At 47.2% G+C, this 19,355-nt stretch overlaps 1 protein-coding gene, 1 long non-coding RNA gene and 1 other non-coding gene across 3 annotated transcripts; 2 read left to right on the forward strand and 1 right to left on the reverse strand.

Annotated features, from left to right (window-relative positions):
• The first annotated feature begins 184 nt into the window (after positions 1–184).
• Positions 185–3,827, forward strand: LOC143826813 (uncharacterized). Its single transcript, XR_013227130.1, has 3 exons — positions 185–777; positions 2,361–2,484; positions 3,038–3,827. It is a non-coding gene; the product is annotated as an uncharacterized LOC143826813 (long non-coding RNA).
• On the forward strand, positions 3,472–3,543 carry TRNAA-GGC (transfer RNA alanine (anticodon GGC)). Its single transcript has one exon. It is a non-coding gene; the product is annotated as a tRNA-Ala (tRNA).
• Positions 3,828–11,330: 7,503 nt separating the features above from the next.
• Positions 11,331–14,812, reverse strand: EIF1 (eukaryotic translation initiation factor 1). Its single transcript, XM_077315864.1, has 4 exons — positions 14,597–14,812; positions 12,594–12,757; positions 12,277–12,378; positions 11,331–12,079 (listed from the first exon to the last, which is right to left on the reverse strand). The coding sequence occupies exons 1-4, from the start codon at positions 14,625–14,627 to the stop codon at positions 12,035–12,037; spliced, it is 342 nt and encodes a 113-aa protein (XP_077171979.1). The 5' UTR covers positions 14,628–14,812; the 3' UTR covers positions 11,331–12,034.
• Positions 14,813–19,355: the final 4,543 nt, after the last annotated feature.

Consider the following 19,355-nt stretch of genomic DNA (forward strand, 5'->3'; position numbering starts at 1 on the left):
GAAACGGGCGTGAGATCCTTCTGCAGCGAAACAGTCAGAATTCTGGTTTAATAGGCAGAGTCACAGGCTTCTTGCAACAAGCAATTTGGTGTATAGTTCTGGTGGTTGTATTTGTTTATATTTTTGGGTATGGCAGTCACCCCAGCTCTTCTTCCCTGCTTTGTTTTTCAAAATATGGTACTTTTTATGGTACTATAACTGCTTGAACTCCCTCCCCTCCAAACTCCACCTCCTCCCCCAAATCTCCAGGTTTTTTTCCACGTAAGTTGGCAGCCGGATCTGGGAGCCACGAGATGAGTTAGAAGTTTGTGCACTTTCGACACGGAGATCTTTGACTGAGCATTATTTCATTCCAAGTTGTATGCTGAAGTTTTTCATAACAATGAGGAGCAACAACCACCAGAGCTACCCGTTGTGTGTGTGTGTGTGAGGGGGGGGGCTGTTGCTTCCGGTTGGAGGGAAGAAGAGCATTTTTGCAAGCGTGTATGAAAGAGTTGCCCTCCAGCCTTGATAGCTCTGTAGGATTCTCCCACCCCTAGACACGTACAGCACGTTGGCAAGATTCCCAGCTGGGATATTCCAGGCCTGAATTCCTCCATCCCTTCCTTTGGGCCGCCTCCAGGAGACATCTATGAATTGCAGCTTCTTTGCTTTCCTCCACAGTCATCAAAAGTCTGCTGTTTTTGGCTCGGCCTCTTTTCGAAAGGCTCCTGAGCCCAGGGCCCTCGGAGAGACGCTGTTGTGGCTGACGGATCCGAACTGACTGCTGTTGTGTTGGTAAGAAAGACCATCTCTTCCCTTCGCTGCGGACTGCTGGAAACCAGCCCAGAGATTTTGCATGGCCTGGGTGCAGAGCGTAATTCCAGGCAGTAGCTCGATTGGCCAAGTTACCTCTTGTCCTGTGGTTTAAGGGATGCTGCCTAATTTCATCCTTCCTTCCTTTAGCAATACAGCCAGGGCTGCATGATGATTTTCCTGGGCCCCTAAGCACTTTCGGGCTCATGGAGCTCTCCCACCAAAATAATATCAATATAAAAATTAGTTTTGATAAAGACTTCAGGAGGTGGTTCAAGGTGGGCGTGCAGGCTCTGTTACTGCCCAGGTGCCGAAACCACAAGAGAACTGCCTCATGCTCAGGAGGGGGAGCACTGAAGTGGCTGGTCCCATAGCTCAGCCTTTCTCAACTTTTTGACCCTTGAGAAACCCCTGGGACATTCTTCGGGCTTTGAGAAGCCCAGAAGTGGCGTAATCATGCAGAATATCTTTGGGAGAGCTGTGGGCATGTCCACCCGGGGCCCCTCCTCTTCCCCTCCAGGCCCATCATGGGCCATTTTTTGGAGAGGGGCGAGTTGACATGACCAGCTATGGTCATATCGCCCCATAAATGTTTAACCGATTTTAAAAATGTATCAAAATTAATTAACTCCCACCCATTCCGGAAAACCTTCCAGGGGTTTCACGAAACCCTGGTTGAGAAGGCCTGTCCTAGGTACTGGCCAAGTCTGTTAAAGGCAAGAGGGGAAAGGTCGTGGACCACCTCTGGAGCTACCCTTGACCCCCAGGGGTCCACAGATCCCTTGTTGGGAATCCCAGCCTCAAAGAGATGGAAGGAGGGTGGCAGAAGAAGCCCCATTTTTGAGAAGCATTCTCTGAACAGTAACTTGAAGGAGTCTGCTGTTGCCCCCCTGTGCTCCCGGTACACCATGCTTTGCTGAGCTGGGTTGGGTCGTTTATCTGTTGGCCAATGAGTTGGAACACATGAACCCTGCCCTCCCCCCTGTATTGACCACTCACAAAGAAATACAGTTGGTGCATTTAATTGGTGCAAACACGCAAGAGACACAGATCTGGGGAAGGACAACATGCTTGTGAAAGGACAGTCTGTGTCTCACCCTCCACCCACTTCTCTGTAGGGCCTTGGGGGGCAACACTCCTTTGGGGAGCTGACCCCTCAGGCATCTTCATTCACATCCTCTAAGCTCCGGCGTCCAAAGTCCGTCCAGGTGGGGTAGTCATGGCCTTGGGGGTCGTGGTCCATCCACATAGAATTCTCCTTCCCAGCAAGCTCAGCTGTTGAGGGGGAAGCGTTGTTAACGGGAGGGAATTGCAGGACACCGGCTGGCTAAAACTGCCCTGATTCTCTGGAGGAACAGGCCACCCCGTCTCTGCTAGATGTTCCAGGGCTTCAACAGTCTAATAATGCTCACGGAGAACTCGGGTTTCCAGTTCTAGGTTGGGAAATACCTGGCGATGTTATTTGGGGAGAGGGGAGCCCGAGGAGTGTGGAGCTTGAAAAGGGGAGGGATTTCAGTAGGGTAGAATGCTCTAGATCTCTTTCCAAAGTGACCATTTTTCTCCAGGTGATCTCTCCTGCCTGAAGATCAGTCGCAACCCCAGGAGATCTCCTGCCATCGCCTGGAGGCTGGGAACCCAGCTGCAAACCCTGAGTCCTCATCGACATCCTAAGAAGGAGCGCTACTCCATGTGAGTAGGGAGAAAACCGTGCAAGCCCTTGAATGGCTTTAAGTGACAAAGAGGCAGGTTTATTTTCAGGAGAGCTTCCTGGAGGCGTCTTCATTGTGTTTATTCAGTGCTTTTGTTCTTTAGGAAAAGAGCACTTTCTACCCTTCACTTCAGTATCCTGGGGATAGGGACCCCTCTTAGCTGTTTTTGCTTAAGTTGTACAATAACATGGTTGTACCAGTTTCTGCAAATTCCGTCTCAAGATGTGGGAGATGCCACCAAAGGACAGTAGATTTCTGTTGCTTCTGAGACAGCTTGCAAAAGAAGCTGGTTAAAATTAATTCAACCTTCCCCCCTTGTTGGAGGCTTTTTTCTGCATCTCTTCTGGGGGGGGGGGGCTAATACAATGTGTGTGTGGGGGTGATGGATGCTGGAAGAAGCCTTGTTCTTGTTTCTCACAAGATAAACTGGTGTGTGTGTGTGTGTGGGGGGGGGGGGTGACTTGCCACCTGTGGAGAGCTTGAACTATAGATAGCCCCCGAGAGCCTTCTGGCTGCACTGCTTTTTATTCCAGATTCGGTGGCTCTCGATATCGAATGCAGAAAGGGAGCGCACGGAAGGCCTCTTACCTGCATAAATGTGGGGGAGGAACTGGGAAATGAGGTGCTTCTGGTCCCAAGACAGCCCTCCTGGCCAGTCCCGCCGGACAAGCCTCCTGTGGTCATTCTTCTGGGTCCTCTCGGGGCCCGGCCCGGCTGCCCTTTGCTTGTTTGATCTACTGTCCCTCTGCTGGGATGAAGACATGGATCTGGAGAGGCCGGTGGCTATGAGAGCGGCCAGTAGCAGGCAGGCAAACACCTTGGCATGCATGTCTGGGGAGAGACAGAGATGAGGGAGTGGGTGCAGTTTCCTGCCGCGCTCCCCTAATCCACCCCCAGCCACACCGACACCCTTCCGTACCCCGACTCATCAACCCCAAAGTATAAAGACCTCAAGGGCTTTGGGCTTGGGGCTGTGGCTCAGGGGTAGAACATCTGCTTGGCATGCAGAAGGCCCCAGGTTCAACCCCTGGCAGCTCCAGTGAAAAGCACCAGGTAGGAGGTGATGGGAGAGACCTCAGCCGCTGTTGGTCCCTGCAGATGATACTGACTTGATGGACCCAGAGTCTGATTCAGTATAAGGCAGCTTCGTATGTTCGTGGCTCACAGACCACAACCAGGTCCTGGTTCCAGCCTAGTAGAATGGTGGAATTGGGTTCAGAAATGATAAAAAAAGAAGGAATCAGAGGAGCATATGCTGAATCAGAGAATCTGGCCAGAGGGAAAGAGTAAACCTCTAAAAAAAAAAAAGAGAGAGAGGGGGGGATAATCACATTAAAAGAATGACCCTTATGAAAGAGCTGACGCATCTATGGGGAGACAGTGGGGCAAATCCAAAGCAAACGTGATTTGTGATGCAGAAGGAAGAGGCTTTCTGGGCTTGCACTCACCTGGATACCCCAACGTTCCTCACCTGTTAGACGCGTCTGGTCAAGGTCTTCTCTCTTGCCTGGACAGGATTCTGCCTCCTCTACCTGTCTTCGCCCAGCAAGCTGCCTTTTTAAAGGTGGGTTTGCTCCACCCCTTAGGAAGAGCCCCTCCCTCCTAGCGGAGTGTCCTTATGTCAAGTTCACACCTCTTACGTCGGTGACATTTGATGACTCTAGTGATGAGCTCCCCTCCCTTGCGCATTGATCGGGGTGAAGATAGCCAATCCACTCTGGGCATTTCTCCTCCCATTAATTCCCCTGGACTGATAATCTGAATTACTGTCCTCACCAAGGAAGGGAAGTGGAGCTCACTGAGCTGCCCTGCCAGCCTGCTGCCTTCCTAAGGATACCAGCCTGAGTAGGACCTGAGGACTGACAATGTCAATTTATCCTAATTAACGGCTGAAAAGTTCCGGTGTGTGCCAGTAGCTTCTCTGCATGTAAATGGACATCTGTCAATTCCATTTTATCTGATCTTGTTCATAGAGTACAATTTATTTTTGTTTTATTTTACTGACTGCTACCTGCATCCTCTGTTGTAATCCATGTGTGTTTAGGATTAAACCTCTGAGGATGACCCATTTTGGGGTCAAAACATGTGGGTTTTGTATGGTGCACATCATGCTATTTCTGTGATTAGCCTACGGGCTTTTGTTTATGTTTTTAACTTCTTAACTTGGTAAGTTGTGCACAATAAATGTTAATGTGAATTGATTATTTATATGTTGTGGGTCAGCTAAGCTTTTTGCTCCTAGCTAGTGGCTAGTTAGGTTTTTAAAAATACATTTAATAAAAAGTGGACGGGATATGTACAAAAATGTTGTTTCTTGTTTTCTATAACACTACCCCCCCTTTTTTTGTGTTCTTTTGTCACATCATGCCGCTATGAATCAGAGGAACATGTGCTGAATCAGAGAAACATGAATCAGAGAAATTTTTGTTGACAAAGAGCACAATTAGGTATCTCAGTCACAGGCCTACATGACACACGACCTCCATTTTAGTGACTTTCTGTTCCCACCTGCACATCAGTCGCCCCAGTGCTGGCATAGTCCTGGCTCCTTCCTTGCCTCTGGGCCTTTTGTGGTGCTGTCCTAAGCAGAATTACAAGGCTGTGAACCCCCAGAGTGTCACTCTGCTTAGGGGACCACTGCTAGATGGAGCTGGCAGTAGTTAAGAGTGGCAGACTCTGACCTGGAGAGCTGGGTTGGATTCCCCACTCCTCCATGTGAGGCCTCCTGGGTGACCTTGGTCAGTCACTGTTCTCTCAGAGCTCTCTCACCTGCTTCACAGGGTGCCTGTGACGAGGAGAGGAAGAGGAGTTGGCTTTTATCCTCCACTTTTCACTGCCCGAAGGAGTCTCCAAGTGGCTTACAATCTCTTTCCCTTCCTCTCCCCACAACAGACACCCTGTGAGGCAGGTGGGGCCTTCCACCAGGAGCTGCACTTTTACAAAGTTCTGTTCCCAAGGGGGACCTGCTTTCAGAATGGCAAAAAAGCCCAAGTAGAAGCAGAGGACCCTCATGGTTGTTGGTATTTTCTACGACACCTCCTTTGCAAAATGGATGTTCCCTGTTGCAAATTTACTCCAGGGTCGGTTAGACCTCTTGCAACGTTTTTGCCACGGAGGAAAATATCTAGAAAGCAGTTGTGCCTGGACAATGCTTTGATGACTACAAATTATTAGAAAAAAGAAACAAAACTTTTAAAAGTGATTCACTATTTACATTTATTGTTCTCTATTCAGCCCCTCTTCAAGATTCTTTGTGATTTCTATATCTATACTGAACAAGCAGTTTGTTTTTTGACCTTCAGAGGCCCATCAGGAGCCAAATTTGGTTCAGATCCCCGTGCTGCAGCCCAAACCCATTCCTCTTAATCTCCCCCCCCCCCCCCGGAATTAATGTGACATTTCCATCATGTCACCCCACAAGACAAGGCTGTGTGCAGCCATCCGCAAAGATGCTCTCTAAACAGGCTTTCTTACTTAAGAATAATTGGCCATGGAGCATGGGAAGAAAACAGCTGGCTGATGGGGAAACAACTACTTCCCTGCTATTAGGGGACCGCTCGACAGCCCTGGCTGACAGGGACACAAACATTTTATTCTGCCATTACTGGAAGATCATGAGGACGCGCTTTCCCTCCCACTGACTAAATTTGACGGGACGATTTACTGCTTTGTACTTGGATGCCTTTCCCCCTAATAAAACATTTGTCCTCCTCCAGAGTGGAAGTCCAGCTGCCGGCCCCACCCGCCCATGAGTAATGGATATTCCACAAGGACGGGTTTTCTTCCCATTGGCGGACGGTCAGAACTCTGGCTTGCATCCTAGGAACATGCCCCATGCGTGCTAGCCTGCACACTCTCGGCTGTGGAACTTTATGCAAAGGCCCAAAGACAGCCACTGAAGTTACGTCAACTGAATTTGTTAGCCACCGCAAGCTGGCTGGCAAAGAGAGGCAGCCTATAAATATAATTGAAATAAATACATAAACAATAAAGGAGAGGAGCTGGGTGAGAATTGAGCAAAAGTGCCAGCTGCATCCAAACAACAGCCATGGCCAGGGGTCCCCAACGTGGCACCCATCAGCACCTTTTCTAGCACCCATCAAGTGTCTATAGAAAATAGATGGGACAAGATGGGGCTTTTGCTCAGCAGGACTGCTAATCAGCCACTGGAAAGCTGTGCGGATTAAAGCCACAGTTTTGGTGGCAACTGTTGCCACATTATTTTCTCATTCCTCTTTGCAAGTGATTTTTAAACAATTACCCACACATACACGCTTGGGTTTCCTCGGTGTGTATGGCTTTGACTCCTGCAGCCGCCATTTTGTAGCTATGCCCGCAACCCTGTGTTAGAATTCCAAAGGTGCCGCATGCTGAGAAAGGCTTTTGACTTTACGTGTGTGTAACATGCTTAAGAACTCCTGAGCTCCAGGTGATTTAAGCAGCATGTCAGGTGCACCCTCTTGCTTCCAAACAGCAGAACTGCAATCATTTCATTTATACAGGTGTTTTCACACACCTTCCCATGCACACAAAGTATTGCAGGATTATTACAACGGACTCCAAGTGCATGCTTGCACACTTGGCATTTTTACACTGATCTTATATTGATTTGCTCCTAAGACAAGAACCAGTCATGAATGGAGAAAGTCAGCGAGGATTGGCGCTTTCTAATGCATGGTCCAGATTCTTGGGTCTGTTGTGCCACCCCCTTGTCAGTTCCTTGAATTCTGGACCTTGACAGGGTAGCAGGAGGAGCCTGTTTGCTAGATACCTTGTTGAAAGGATCAGCACATTTGACATTTGCTAGGGATTATTAGGAGAGGGAATGAAAAACAAGCTACCTAGATCTGTGGTGTGATGGATATTGCAGTACTGTGTGTACCATTCTGAAGGCCCTATCTCCAAAAGGACCCAAAGGGGCTTGAATTTTCACCTTGGACTTGAAAGTTTGGGACCTTTTAGTTTAGAACAGGGGTCTTCAACCTTTTTTTCGTCTGTGGGCACCTTCAGGATTTTGACAGTATGATGAGTGCTGCCACAAAATGGCTGCTGCAGGAGGCGGAGTCAGCTCCAAACGGCTGCCAGAGCTTAGATTCAAGCACAGGGTGAAGATCCTTGGGTTCTGGTGGCAGCTGCTGCCAAGCAATGTTTTTAGAAAATCTGTACAGCCAAACCTCCAGTAGCCAATCAGAAGCCTTATTGGGCAAACCCCCCACCCCACTTCCTTTCTATAAACACTTGGTGGGCAGCAGCAGGGAGGGCATCAGAGGCCACCATCTTGGGTACCCCAAGTATAGAGAAGACAATGGGGGCATGAGAGAAGTTTACAAATGCATAGTGTCCTCCAGGAACCTGGTTTTATAAAAAGACCAATGTTCCATCCCCTTGCGTGCTTTTGTAAACTTTTTTAAAAACGTGAGTTGAATTTGGTATGATGTTTGGGGGACAAAAACGGAAAATTTTCATATGTACATGGGGAAGGCTGCCCTCAATACGGGTGAGAATTCAAGCATTGTATAAGCGGATCTTTTGGGAAGTGATACCAATAATCTGTGTTGGCCATAAACTGTCAAATGAACATAAAAATCCACTCTATCCCAGAGGTATCATGTTCAATAACTGGGAATGTTTATGGCTGGCATATCGGAACCCAAGTGGTTTTTGATGTTCCCAGCAAATAAGACAAGACTCCTATAGGAGAAAGATTATCAAGGCACCGTGCTTCATATTATGCCTATTAAGACATATGAATAAGCGGTCAATCTCCAAAGAGGCACGTATCGAGGACAGTCTTTTGACAAGTGCAGCTTTAAGCACCTATTATGAAACAGGGAGGCAAGTCCATTTAAAAATCGATTCTGACCTCATGGTGTTGAATTGCCACTGGTCTTCTGCAGTGGCATACTGACCAAATATTTGAAGAGGATACAGCATCCCTGAGTCACCTCAGTTCTCGGAATTTGTAACATATATGCATGCCTTTTAGGCATAGACCCAAATTGGTATTTACACTGCTACTACAAAACAGGATGTTGTGTTCGGGGGACACTCGCTCACCAATTCACACCTGTAGCAGTGTTTTTTCTCCCTGTATTATACAACCTCTTGCTCGAGACAATTTACAGCAGCTACACTGGTTTATCAGCTGAATTCTGGATCAAGTTCAAGGTGTTGGCTTTAGCCTTTAAGGAAGTGATAATAATCTCTTTTGGCCATAAACTGTCAAACTGTGAAATGAACATAAAAACCTACTCTATCCCTGAGGTATTATGTTTAATAATGGAGTGTTTGTGGCTAACATATTAGAACCCAAGTGCTTTCTTGTTGTCTCTTTGGAGACACAAATTTTATACAACTTCATTTATGCCACACTCTTATTTTGCTCCCGTTACAGTAGCACGATGGGGGGGGGGGGAATTACATTTTGTTTTGATAAGTAGACTTTACTGAGGCGTTTGGAAAGCTTCTCTTGGCCAGTTAAAGGATATGAGGTGATTTTGAAGCACCTGGCTAATGCACAGTGAGGCACAGTGTGGCTCTTAGCTATGCTGTTGGGCAATGAAAAAATTACCTTATGCTCCTAGTGTGAGATGAGAGGTGTGTGAGATGAGCAGAGCAGTTGCACAGTATACTCTAATACCTGCAAAATGGGGATGAATTGTCTTGTTGGATATCTTCCTTTACCTAAGGGGATCTTTTCCAGATCTCTGGGGGAAAAAATCTAGAATTTCACTACTAGCCCAAGCCCCCTTGTTGGTTAACTGAGCATCTTATGGTTTATTCTCAGACAAAAGGAACATGACGTTTGCATTTGGTAGGGAAGCTACATTTATGTCTTGAAATGACTAACATTCCTTAATTATTAATGATTTCTAAGAGGAAGAACTAGTTTAAAACTGGTAGCAGGAAGAGTCATTATGGATGGTGTGATCTAATGAGTTCTCTCAAAGCTTGTTTGACGCACCTTCCTTTATGGAAGCTAGGGGCATAATGGCTGGCAAATGCATTATATCCTAACCAGTGGGAAAGACATGTACCAGGGGTTCCCACCTTTCTTTCAGGCTGTGGGCATTTTTGTTCAGTGTGGTTGACTACAGCCACAAAATGGGTGCAGCACAAGGCAGAACCAGCCACAACATGGCTGCCACAGCTTATCCTGTCATACAACAAAAACCATTTTGCTGTGGTGATAACTGCTGGCAAAGCTGTGTTCCCAAAAAACCTGCACAACCAATCAAATCTCTAGTAGCCAATCGCTTCTCATAGCCCTGCCTACTTTCTATAACTTTTTGGCAGGCACCAGGAATGGTGTCAACACCAGTGTTCATGGACAGCACACATTGGGAACTTGATGGATCCTGCCACAAAGTGGCAAGAACTGGATGTTTCTCCCTGGTCCAAGTACTGTTAACACTCCCAATTTGCCAGCATTTCCAATCTGCCAAAGATAAACAAGTTTTTTAAATTAAGTGCATTTTGGCCACAAGTTACAGAAAAAGGCCTAATGGCCCATTTGGGATCTGATTTAAGCCTATATAAGAACCCTTTTAATTTAGGAATTCATTGTTTTAATGTGAGTGATGCAGGGTGGCTTGTGAGCACAAAAACCTGTGCCTCTGCAAAGGACAGAGTACGATCTTTACTTCAATACCTGCAAATAGGCACTTTTGCCTTCAGGTATCTGTGAAGACACACAACCTGGGACACACAAAACAGGACTCTAGATGTTACTTCCATAAGCATGTTTTGCAAACCACGTTGGGCTAGTAATACAGTATACCACCAAGGTCATCCACAAAATTAAAATGTAACTACAAGGTCATCCAGCTAATTCTGACACTGGAAGGGGAGACACAACTGAGCGGTATTATCAAATACTATCCCTGGTCCCTTTTGAGCAGCCGTTATATTCTCTTGCCATCCAAAGCAGTTCTAAAATATGCATGTTATTAACCAATGTATAGCATTCACTGCCACAGGATATTCATGATAAATGGCTAAAAAACTAGTCAAAGACAACTAAACGGATTCACAGGCACCAGATTTATCAACGACTCCTGGCTGCTATGAATAGCTGGAACTTCCATGGTCAGATGCAGTGACTCTTCTACAGCTTATGGTGGGAGGGCAACAGGGTATGTTTGGCTCTTTAGTCATTTATAGCAGAGGTAGTCAACCTGTGGTCCTCCAGATGTTCATGTACTACAATTCCCATGAGCCCCTGCCAGCAACACTCAGGGGCTCATGGGAATTGTACTCCACGAACATCTGGAGGACCACAGGTTGACTACCCCTGATTTATAGGACTACCAGGACTGGTTGACCAATGTGTAAGGTAGGATAGTGAACCATGGATACAAACCAAGCACTGCTGGTTTGATTCATATCTTCTCATCGATAGCCAGGTTAAGATCTATCTAGCACACCAATACCAACCAAGGTGAAATAAGTATCTTTGCCTCCAGAATACCATTTTAATGTCCTCCGCAATAAGACCATTTAGTAAAGAGCTGGGTTTCTTTGGTTCCTCACTTTATAGTACTCAAAGGAGCTTATAATCACCTACCCTTCCTTTCCCCCACAAGGGACACCCAAACAAAAAGCTCTGAGAGAAGAGAACTGCAACTGATCCAAGGTCACTCAAGCTAGTTGCATGTGGAGTGGAAAATCAGATCTGGCCCTCCGGCTTAGAGACCGCCACCCTTAATCACTACACCAAGTCTGAGGCTTCCTCTTCCCTTATGAACTGCTTTCCTGATCATCATCAAAGAACTATAAAGTTACGGGAGCCTCTTTTAAACATGGGACTGAAAGCACATACAAGAGTTTCTGAAAACCTTTTTTTATTTAAATAAGTGTTTAAATACATTACACAGAACATCAGGATTCAAACCAAGAACTGTTGCTTCACAGCATTGTTAGTTGCTAAAACAGCACTCTGTGGTGACAACGCTGGTTCAAAACATCTCCCTCAGCTGAACTCCAAGCCACAGATCCCAAGCCTTCTAACTGCTATGCCTTTGGGTTGGGCCCCTTCAGTGCCCACCTCTGCATCAAGAGATTTTTGTTTGTTTCTGCATCCCCAACAACCTCTTCAGATAGAAGGTGATACAATTCAGACCCAAGCCCTGGCCTCTGCCATTTCGTGTCACAGTTCGCTAAGGACAATGACAGAAATCTCTAGGTAGGTATCAGCCTCATCTGCTTATGAAATGAGGGGGGTCTGAACGTTGGGACGGCTCCTGACACAGCCAGAACATCCATTGCCTTACTAGAAACTGCTCATGTAGAATAAGCTTCTGGACTTGACACCACGACAGCAGGGCTGGTTTTAAATGAGGGACAGCAACGATGAAACATGGGCTCGTCAGTTTATTACATTGCTGAGTTACACTAGTCCGGACTAAAAAGAGAACCTGATGTGATTACATTATGCAAGCTGGCTTGTTTTTAAACTAGTGACGTGGGACACAAAAGTTACTCATAGCAGGGAAGCCTTCCCCTTTGAGACTTCAGTGACCCACTGATACTTAAAACCCATGGACCTTCAGCTGGTCGTCTTTAGCCAGTCCAATCTGTACAAAGAAAAAGAGGGGGAAAGGGTTTCACAACACAAATCCAAGACCACAGAATGGGCAATACACATTAATCGCTCATCGTGACCAGGCATCTTAGCTTTAACTTTTAGATTGTATTTCAAAGAGGGTGGATTTGGGATAGGAATAGTATAATTTCCTAATTCAAGGAATTGGGGGATTTAAGTGCTCCTTACCTCAATGAGAAACTGACAAATGTTTTTACGCTGGTCCCCCTGAAGCTGAATCACTTCTCCATACTCTGGATGCTCAATCACAGTACCATTACAGGCAAACTTCTACAAGGAGAAAAAGAAAACATGAGTGTGTCAGATCGGTGGAACTGCGGCCATTTCAAGCTCAAAAGACTTGCCAGCTCCTTCCTTTTTCAGAAATGTGGCAGTTGCAAGTCCCCAAAGAAAGAATACCACTGTGCCACACATCATTGACCCCTCTTCATGCCCAGACCCTTTCTACATAAGATGCAAGTATTGCCCATCTCAATCTAGCTCACCTTCTTGAAGGCCTTCACCAGTTTCTTTTTATCATAATCATCGGCTATGCCCTGGACGGTGGTGAGGGTTTTTCTGCCGTTCCTCTGCTGGATCCTTATATGGATGTAGTCCTCAGTCCCAGCAGGAAGTAAGTCATCACCCTTACTTGCATCAGCAAAGGGGTCTGAGAAAAGTAAGGGGGGAAAATTAAGTTGCATTTTATGAGGTGAGCATCTTGCAGCACCAGATGTCTCCTGCTGATTGGACGGGGACCAGTTCTCATCCTTCCTTCATGACACTGGAGAGAAATCTACAAGTCAACTTCCCAAAGAAACTTGCATGTGCTTTATACAAAGGGTTCTGCAATCCTAACCTGCCTGTCTGTGTGCTTGAACTGACCTCAAGCCAGCACCTACAACACATAACAAGCACAGTCCTCCCCAACTTTTCCCAAAAAGTTGAGGGAAATATCAACATTTAGTATCAGTATCTTTTAATCATATTGTTTTGCTTAGGAATAGGTGCTTGTATCCTTGGGAGCTGGCAGGATAGCCAGAAGCTTGAGAAGCTGTTCCCACAAGCTCGAGCGTGATTTATATGTCATTAAAAGATAAGACCCCCCCAAGAATGTGAGAAAACACATGCAGTTTGATACTAATAAACATCTGCAGGTGACTGGAACGAAATGAGTACCTAAACCATGTAACTGGTAGGAATGGAAGTGATGTAAAGATGACTGGAGTAGAAATGTCATGTATTTTGATTTACTTCTTCAATTTATATACCACTCTTCTCAAACCGGTTTTACAGAGATGGAAGAAGGCTGCTTTTGCTACTTTTGTGGTTAGGAGGGGCTTTAATTGAGCTTTCTTATTATCTTGAAGTAATATACAGTCCACTTCGTTTACAAAGGGAAGAATCAAAAGATTCCTTACTCAGGCTGCCTTAGTGATTATTCTCAGGGGGAAAGTGGTACTTTAATACAAATCTTATTGAAGAGCCCTGCAGAAATAGGCTTTTTGTACTGTGCGTCAATAATTTTTCCTCTTCGACTCATCACATTCATTTTCATTCCTTTTTTCTGACAGATTCCCTCCCCCTACCCTTGCTGTTATGAAAGAACTTCTGTGGCTGGGAAAGACTGCTGAGCCAGGCATAATAAAGCTGCCCTAGAAACCTTTCTCACCGCTTAAGAACCCCTCGTAGGACCCAAACGCTCCACCATCTTTTTTCAATAAGCGTTGTAATAACGATACCACCCCCCTCCCCGCCAGCAGACAGCATTTCGTGCCCTGCTCGGCCGCCTGGCCTTCCCTTCCTGCCCAGAACCCGCCATCTTCCCCACCGCCCCACGTGACGCGCCTCTCCCTGCCCCGCAGCCCCTCCTCCTCTGCGGCTGACGCAACAACCAGGAATTAGCAACTGCGTCACCGAAGGAGGAGGGGAGGGGGGAGAATCGGGGGAAGGAAGCAGCCACTGGACGTCGCTCTTCAGCCACACAAAGGCCCGGCTCGGAACGAGGCCCCAGATCCCGCCTATTAGCGTGTCCCCACTTCCGCAACGCCCCCCTCCCTCCTTCCCAAATCCCGCACTTTGCTCCCAGGCTGCTCCGCCTGTTTAGCACAGGGGGCCCCAACGGCGGGGCTCCAGAGGAGCGCGGACTACAATGACCATGGGCCCCTGCCAGCTTGCTGGCAGGGGCTCATGGTCATTGTAGTACACGCACCTCTGGAGCCCCGCCGTTGGGGCCTCCCTACTGCAAAGGCCGCTTCCCGACTGACCCCCCCCCCAAAAAAGCGCATTTTAAACTCTTTGCCTCCTCCCGAGTTCCGACTAATGGTCGCCCCCCCACCCCCCACCGCGGGGAAGGAGGCTCCGCCTCTTTAGAACGCGGAGGGAGGCCCCGCCCCTCGCTCGCCCTCCCAAGGCCCCGCCCCGCGCGCGGCGTTCTAGGCCCCCCTTTTTCGGAGGCGCCCTTCCCCCTCTTCTCCCCCCCCCCTCGCGGCCACCGCGGCCTCCTCACCGAAGGAGTGGAGGTTCTGGATAGCGGACATACGACGCGCTTCGCTTCCCTCTTTCCTGGGTCGGAGGCGGCAGCAGGGGCGACGGCAGTGGCGGCGACGGGGGCTTGGAGGAGGAGGCGGGCGGCGGAGGTGGCGGCGGCGAAGGAGCTCTTCAGCCTCTGACAGAGGGGACGCCAAAAAAAGGAAAGACGGCTGGAAGGGCGGGGCTTCAACGGCCGGCGCTTTATATACTGGGGCCTTCTTTGTGACGTCAGCACGCCCCGGGAGGCGAGAGAGGGATTGGCTGAGGGCGAAGAGGGGGAGGCGCGGCGGCGCGTCACTCACGCGCTTGCCTAGCCCAACCGCGTTTTTTTTTTTTAACAGCCGCCGACGCGCTTGCGTACTTTGTCGCGCAAACAAACAAGGGTGGCCTCGTGACTTGGTCACGCGCCAGGGGACGAGGAAGGGGATTGGCTCGGAAGGGAAGGAGAGGCGGAGAAAGCCGCCGTCGGGTTTAAAGAGCGTCAGGCGGCGCTTGCGCGCTTCGTGATCTCCCGCGCCCGTTCAGGGGCGGGAAATGAGCAGGCGGCGCATGCGCAATGGGCGGGGGGTTGCTTCACTTAGGAAGGAAATGCACTTTGCATGTGATCAGAGGCGCGTGCTAACCGTATTCCCTTTGCTAACCGTATTCTGGTGTATATGACAAAATCAGGCACCTGCAGAGGATTTTTAAAAGGAGGGAGTTTATAACACGCATTAGAACCGTCTTGAAACTTCTTAAGCGGTTCTCTCTTTTTCTTGAATTTTAAAACCCTTCTATCATTATTAAATAGGTTTAAATTGATCCAATTAGTAGCCTTTTGTATTCTATTTATTTTGTGCCATGCCTTGGATAAAATAATGCGTTTAGTGTCAGGACTGCAATGCAGCGTGGCCGGTAGATAAGGATCTCGTAGTCCCAGGAGGACCTTGGACTTCCCAAATAAATGCTCACATCTCAGAGTGCCTGTAAATGTAGGGATGGTACCTAGAGATCTGTGATTACAGTGGCTCTCCAAGAGTTCAAGATCTGTTCCCCTGAGAAAATGGCCCTCCCCAGGACTTCTGCCTAGTGCAAAACAATGATCAAACAAGCAGGTTTTGCTACATGAATAGGAAAGGTCACCCTCCAAAAGTCAGTAACACGGGTACAACAATGGATGGAAGCTAGAACATTTATGCATAATACCTACTGGAAACATTTTGGTGGCAATTTAATCATAATAATCATAATACCCTTGTGGGTACACACCAGCTATGTTTCTCTGCACCATTCAAACTGCAGGAGAACAACATTCCTAACCTGTATCTCTTAATGCTATTATGCAGCGCGGGCCCTTACAGTGTGATTCAGAAATAGAAACATCTGAGCCTGCTCCTTCATCCTTGTAATCCTGTCAGTATCTTGGCCCTTTGTGCCAGTTGTGCTTGTAAAACCAACATTGGCCTCAATCCTGTATCAAAGGTTTTGTGAGCCTCTCCCACTCTGCTGCCCGGAGAGAAATGTCACAAGTAAGGGGGTGGTCAGTCAGTTTGTTCATTGCAGATCAAACTAGATGATCTGGAATTTGGGTACGGCCCGAATGTGCATTTCCCTACTTTTCAGAAAACATTTGTAAGTGTGGAAGCTATGAAGGTGTCTCCGGAACCTGGCCCCTGCCTCCCAAGCCGGTCCCAGACTGGTCTTTTGAGTAGATGATTCTGCACCAGGCCCAAGAGGCATCTCTGTAATTCAGTTGGACATTTCAGTTCTCTGAAACACAAGTTAGACTTAATACAAATGTCCAGTTTGAAGCATTTCAGGTATGAATCAGAAGGGGTTTCAGGTATGAATCAGAAGGGGTTTAGTATAACTCATCAGTTATAGCCAAGAAGGGGAGGGGGTGTCCAGTCTTTCCTGCTGTAATACCGCCCTCCCTTTTTGCTTTATCCATCCCATCAGCAGACCTGGGGCTTCATGCAGGCTGTATTCTAGGAAGCAGTGAGCAGTCTGGAAAGCCTTAAGCTAGGAGTAGCAGTTTGATATATAAATCTTACTCTCTGTTAAGAGATTATTTCTCTAAATTGAAGTTCCTGTTGCAAACATTGAAATTGACGTCCCTTGAAAAAGCCGCACAGCGAAACATATTGGGATTTGTGGACATTAAAGAACCACTGAAGTCCGAAGACTCCGTAGAAGTTTGTTCATTATACTGTAACATTTGATACACCATACTGGTATCCCAGTGCCCTATTACTTGCCTCCTACTTCCTTAAATGGCAACAGGAGCAGGAGATTCCCACCTAAACCTGCAAAACAGCTAATTAGAATGGTGGATTCTATAGCAGTATACTTTGATGATGGGAGCTCATTTCCACAGGGCCTTGCTTTCCTCCGGCTGCACCCACAAATGTCCAGGAATTTCCCAGTTTGGAGCTGGAAACCCTAACTAGGCCAATCAAGCTGGCTTTGGCCCTGAGAAGAATTCTTGTCTGACCTGTACAGTATCATAGAAATGCAGAGAAACAGCAGTTTTATGCCCTCCAGCCAGAACTAGAAAAAACCTGCCAAAGCCTGATTTTTGGAGTGCAAAGTACATGAAGAATATTGCAGCAAGGTTCTCGCGCTGGGCCGTCTATGAGCCATTCCCACAAAAGAATGTGACCTAGTCATCAGTGTCCATAAGTTAAAGTGTGTGGCTGGATTAACTCAGGTTGTCTCAACCAGGGTTTCATGAAACCCTGGGGTTTCTTGATGGCCCTGGAACTCCCAAATGGGTGGGAGTTAATTAACATTTTTAAAATGTGTTAAACATTGAGCCGCGTTGACTCCCCCTCCCCAAATGACCAATGGTGGTCCTGGAGGGGGTGGGAAGCAGAGGGGTCCCAGATGGGCATGTACACAGCTATGCATCCCAACCATATTCTGCACAAACACACCACTTCTGGGGTTTCTGGAGGCCTGGAGAATGTTTCAGGGGGTTCTCAGCTAAGATGGACAAACCTGGTACATTTGTGTAAGAGGACTACTTGTCACTGAATCAGCCCCTGTGGGAATGCAAGCTGGCATGTCCATTATGCTCGAGGCTCTAGCATTCTCCATTATCCTTGTCTCGCTGCATGGGGAGGAAGGAGATAGACGTGTGCTAAGTGAGAGAGGAAGTGGGTACTTCGGTTAACAAATTAAACAGAAGATAATGAGGGACAAGTTTCCTGCAAAGTTAGATTGGATTCAGCTTGGAGTTTTCTCACACAGCGGTCCCTGCCTTGCTGCAGTTTGGCAGGAATATATAGATCTATGCAAAAGCTTTTCCTTTGCCAGCTGAATATCAGTGCAAAACAATGCAGGGGCCCAAAGGTTGAAGGTCAAATTAAAATGCAAGTATTATTAAGTGCGCATTGAGAAGATTAAAAACATTCAAACACGAAACACTGTCTGTGCAATGTTGCACATGGTGTGACTGGTTGCACCTGGGTCATCTAGTCCAACCCCCTGCACTGTGCAGAACAATTACAACCCTCTCGCTCATCCACTGTCACCTGCCACCCCCTTGAACCTTCACAGAATCAGCATCTCCATCAGATGGATATCCAGTCTCTGTTTAAAAATCTCTAAAGATGGAGAACCTCCCGAGGAAGCTTGTTCCACAGAGGAACCATCCTAACTGTCAGGAACTTCTGCTGGATTTTGAGACGGAATTTCTTTTGAATTAATTTCATCCCATTAGTTCTGGTCTGTCCCCCTGGGGCAAGAGTGAACAAACTCTGATCCATCCTCTACATGGCAGCCTTTTAAATACTTGAAGATGGTGATCAGATCCCCTCTCAGTCGCCTCTTCTCCAGGCTAAATAGACCAAGCTCTCTTTCCTCAATATGTCTTGGTCGCCAAACCCCTCACCATCTTTGTTGCCCTCCTCTGGACATGCTCCAGTTTGTTTATATCCCTCTTCAACTGTGATGCCCAAAACTGAACACAGTACTTCACGTACACACACACACACACACACACACACACACACACTTGAATGGTTTGCTTTGCTGCTATACAGTGTATTTCATTCCTTTTGTGGTGTTCTAGTGTGAACCGTAATAATAAATATACATATTTATATTTATATATGCCATATTTATACAAACAATTAAACTGTGGTTAGTGTTGCTCATTCCAGGTTGTGAAATTCGTGGAGGTTTATGGTAGAGCCTGTGGATGGAGAGGTTTGCAAAGGGAAGGGATCTTTGCCAGGTATAAGGTAGGGTTGCCAGCTTTGGGTTGGGAAATGCCTGGAGATTTGGTGGGTGGAGTGTGAGGGAGGCAGTGTTTGAGGTGGGCATAGAAAGCCACAGAGTCCAACTTCCAGAAGAGCCATCTTCGACATCACCATCCCTCAGCTGTGGAACGTATTGGCCGATCTTGGGTTGGTCATTCTCTCTTGGCCAACCCAGCACTCAAGGTTGTTGTAAGATAATATGGAGGCCAGAAGAGCCAGGTGTGGTGCCCTGAGCTTAGGAAGGGCAGGATAAAAAAAATGTAATACATACAGAGAGCTCCCCGTGATTCATAGGGTTGCAATTTGGAGGAATCGGACGAAGGGAACAAAACTTGATCAGCAAGTCTGAAATCCTATACGTTCATTAGCCTAACGATAAGAATCGAAGGAACCAACGTGGAACAACATCCAGAAAGAAGTTCAAGAGGTACATTTTAAATTGTCATAAAAGCAGGGTAGACGGGCAGTCTGCTGAGTATCTAAAGGCAGGGA

Source organism: Paroedura picta, chromosome 16 (assembly GCF_049243985.1).
Source record: "Paroedura picta isolate Pp20150507F chromosome 16, Ppicta_v3.0, whole genome shotgun sequence".
NCBI classification, from domain to species: Eukaryota; Metazoa; Chordata; class Lepidosauria; order Squamata; family Gekkonidae; genus Paroedura; species Paroedura picta.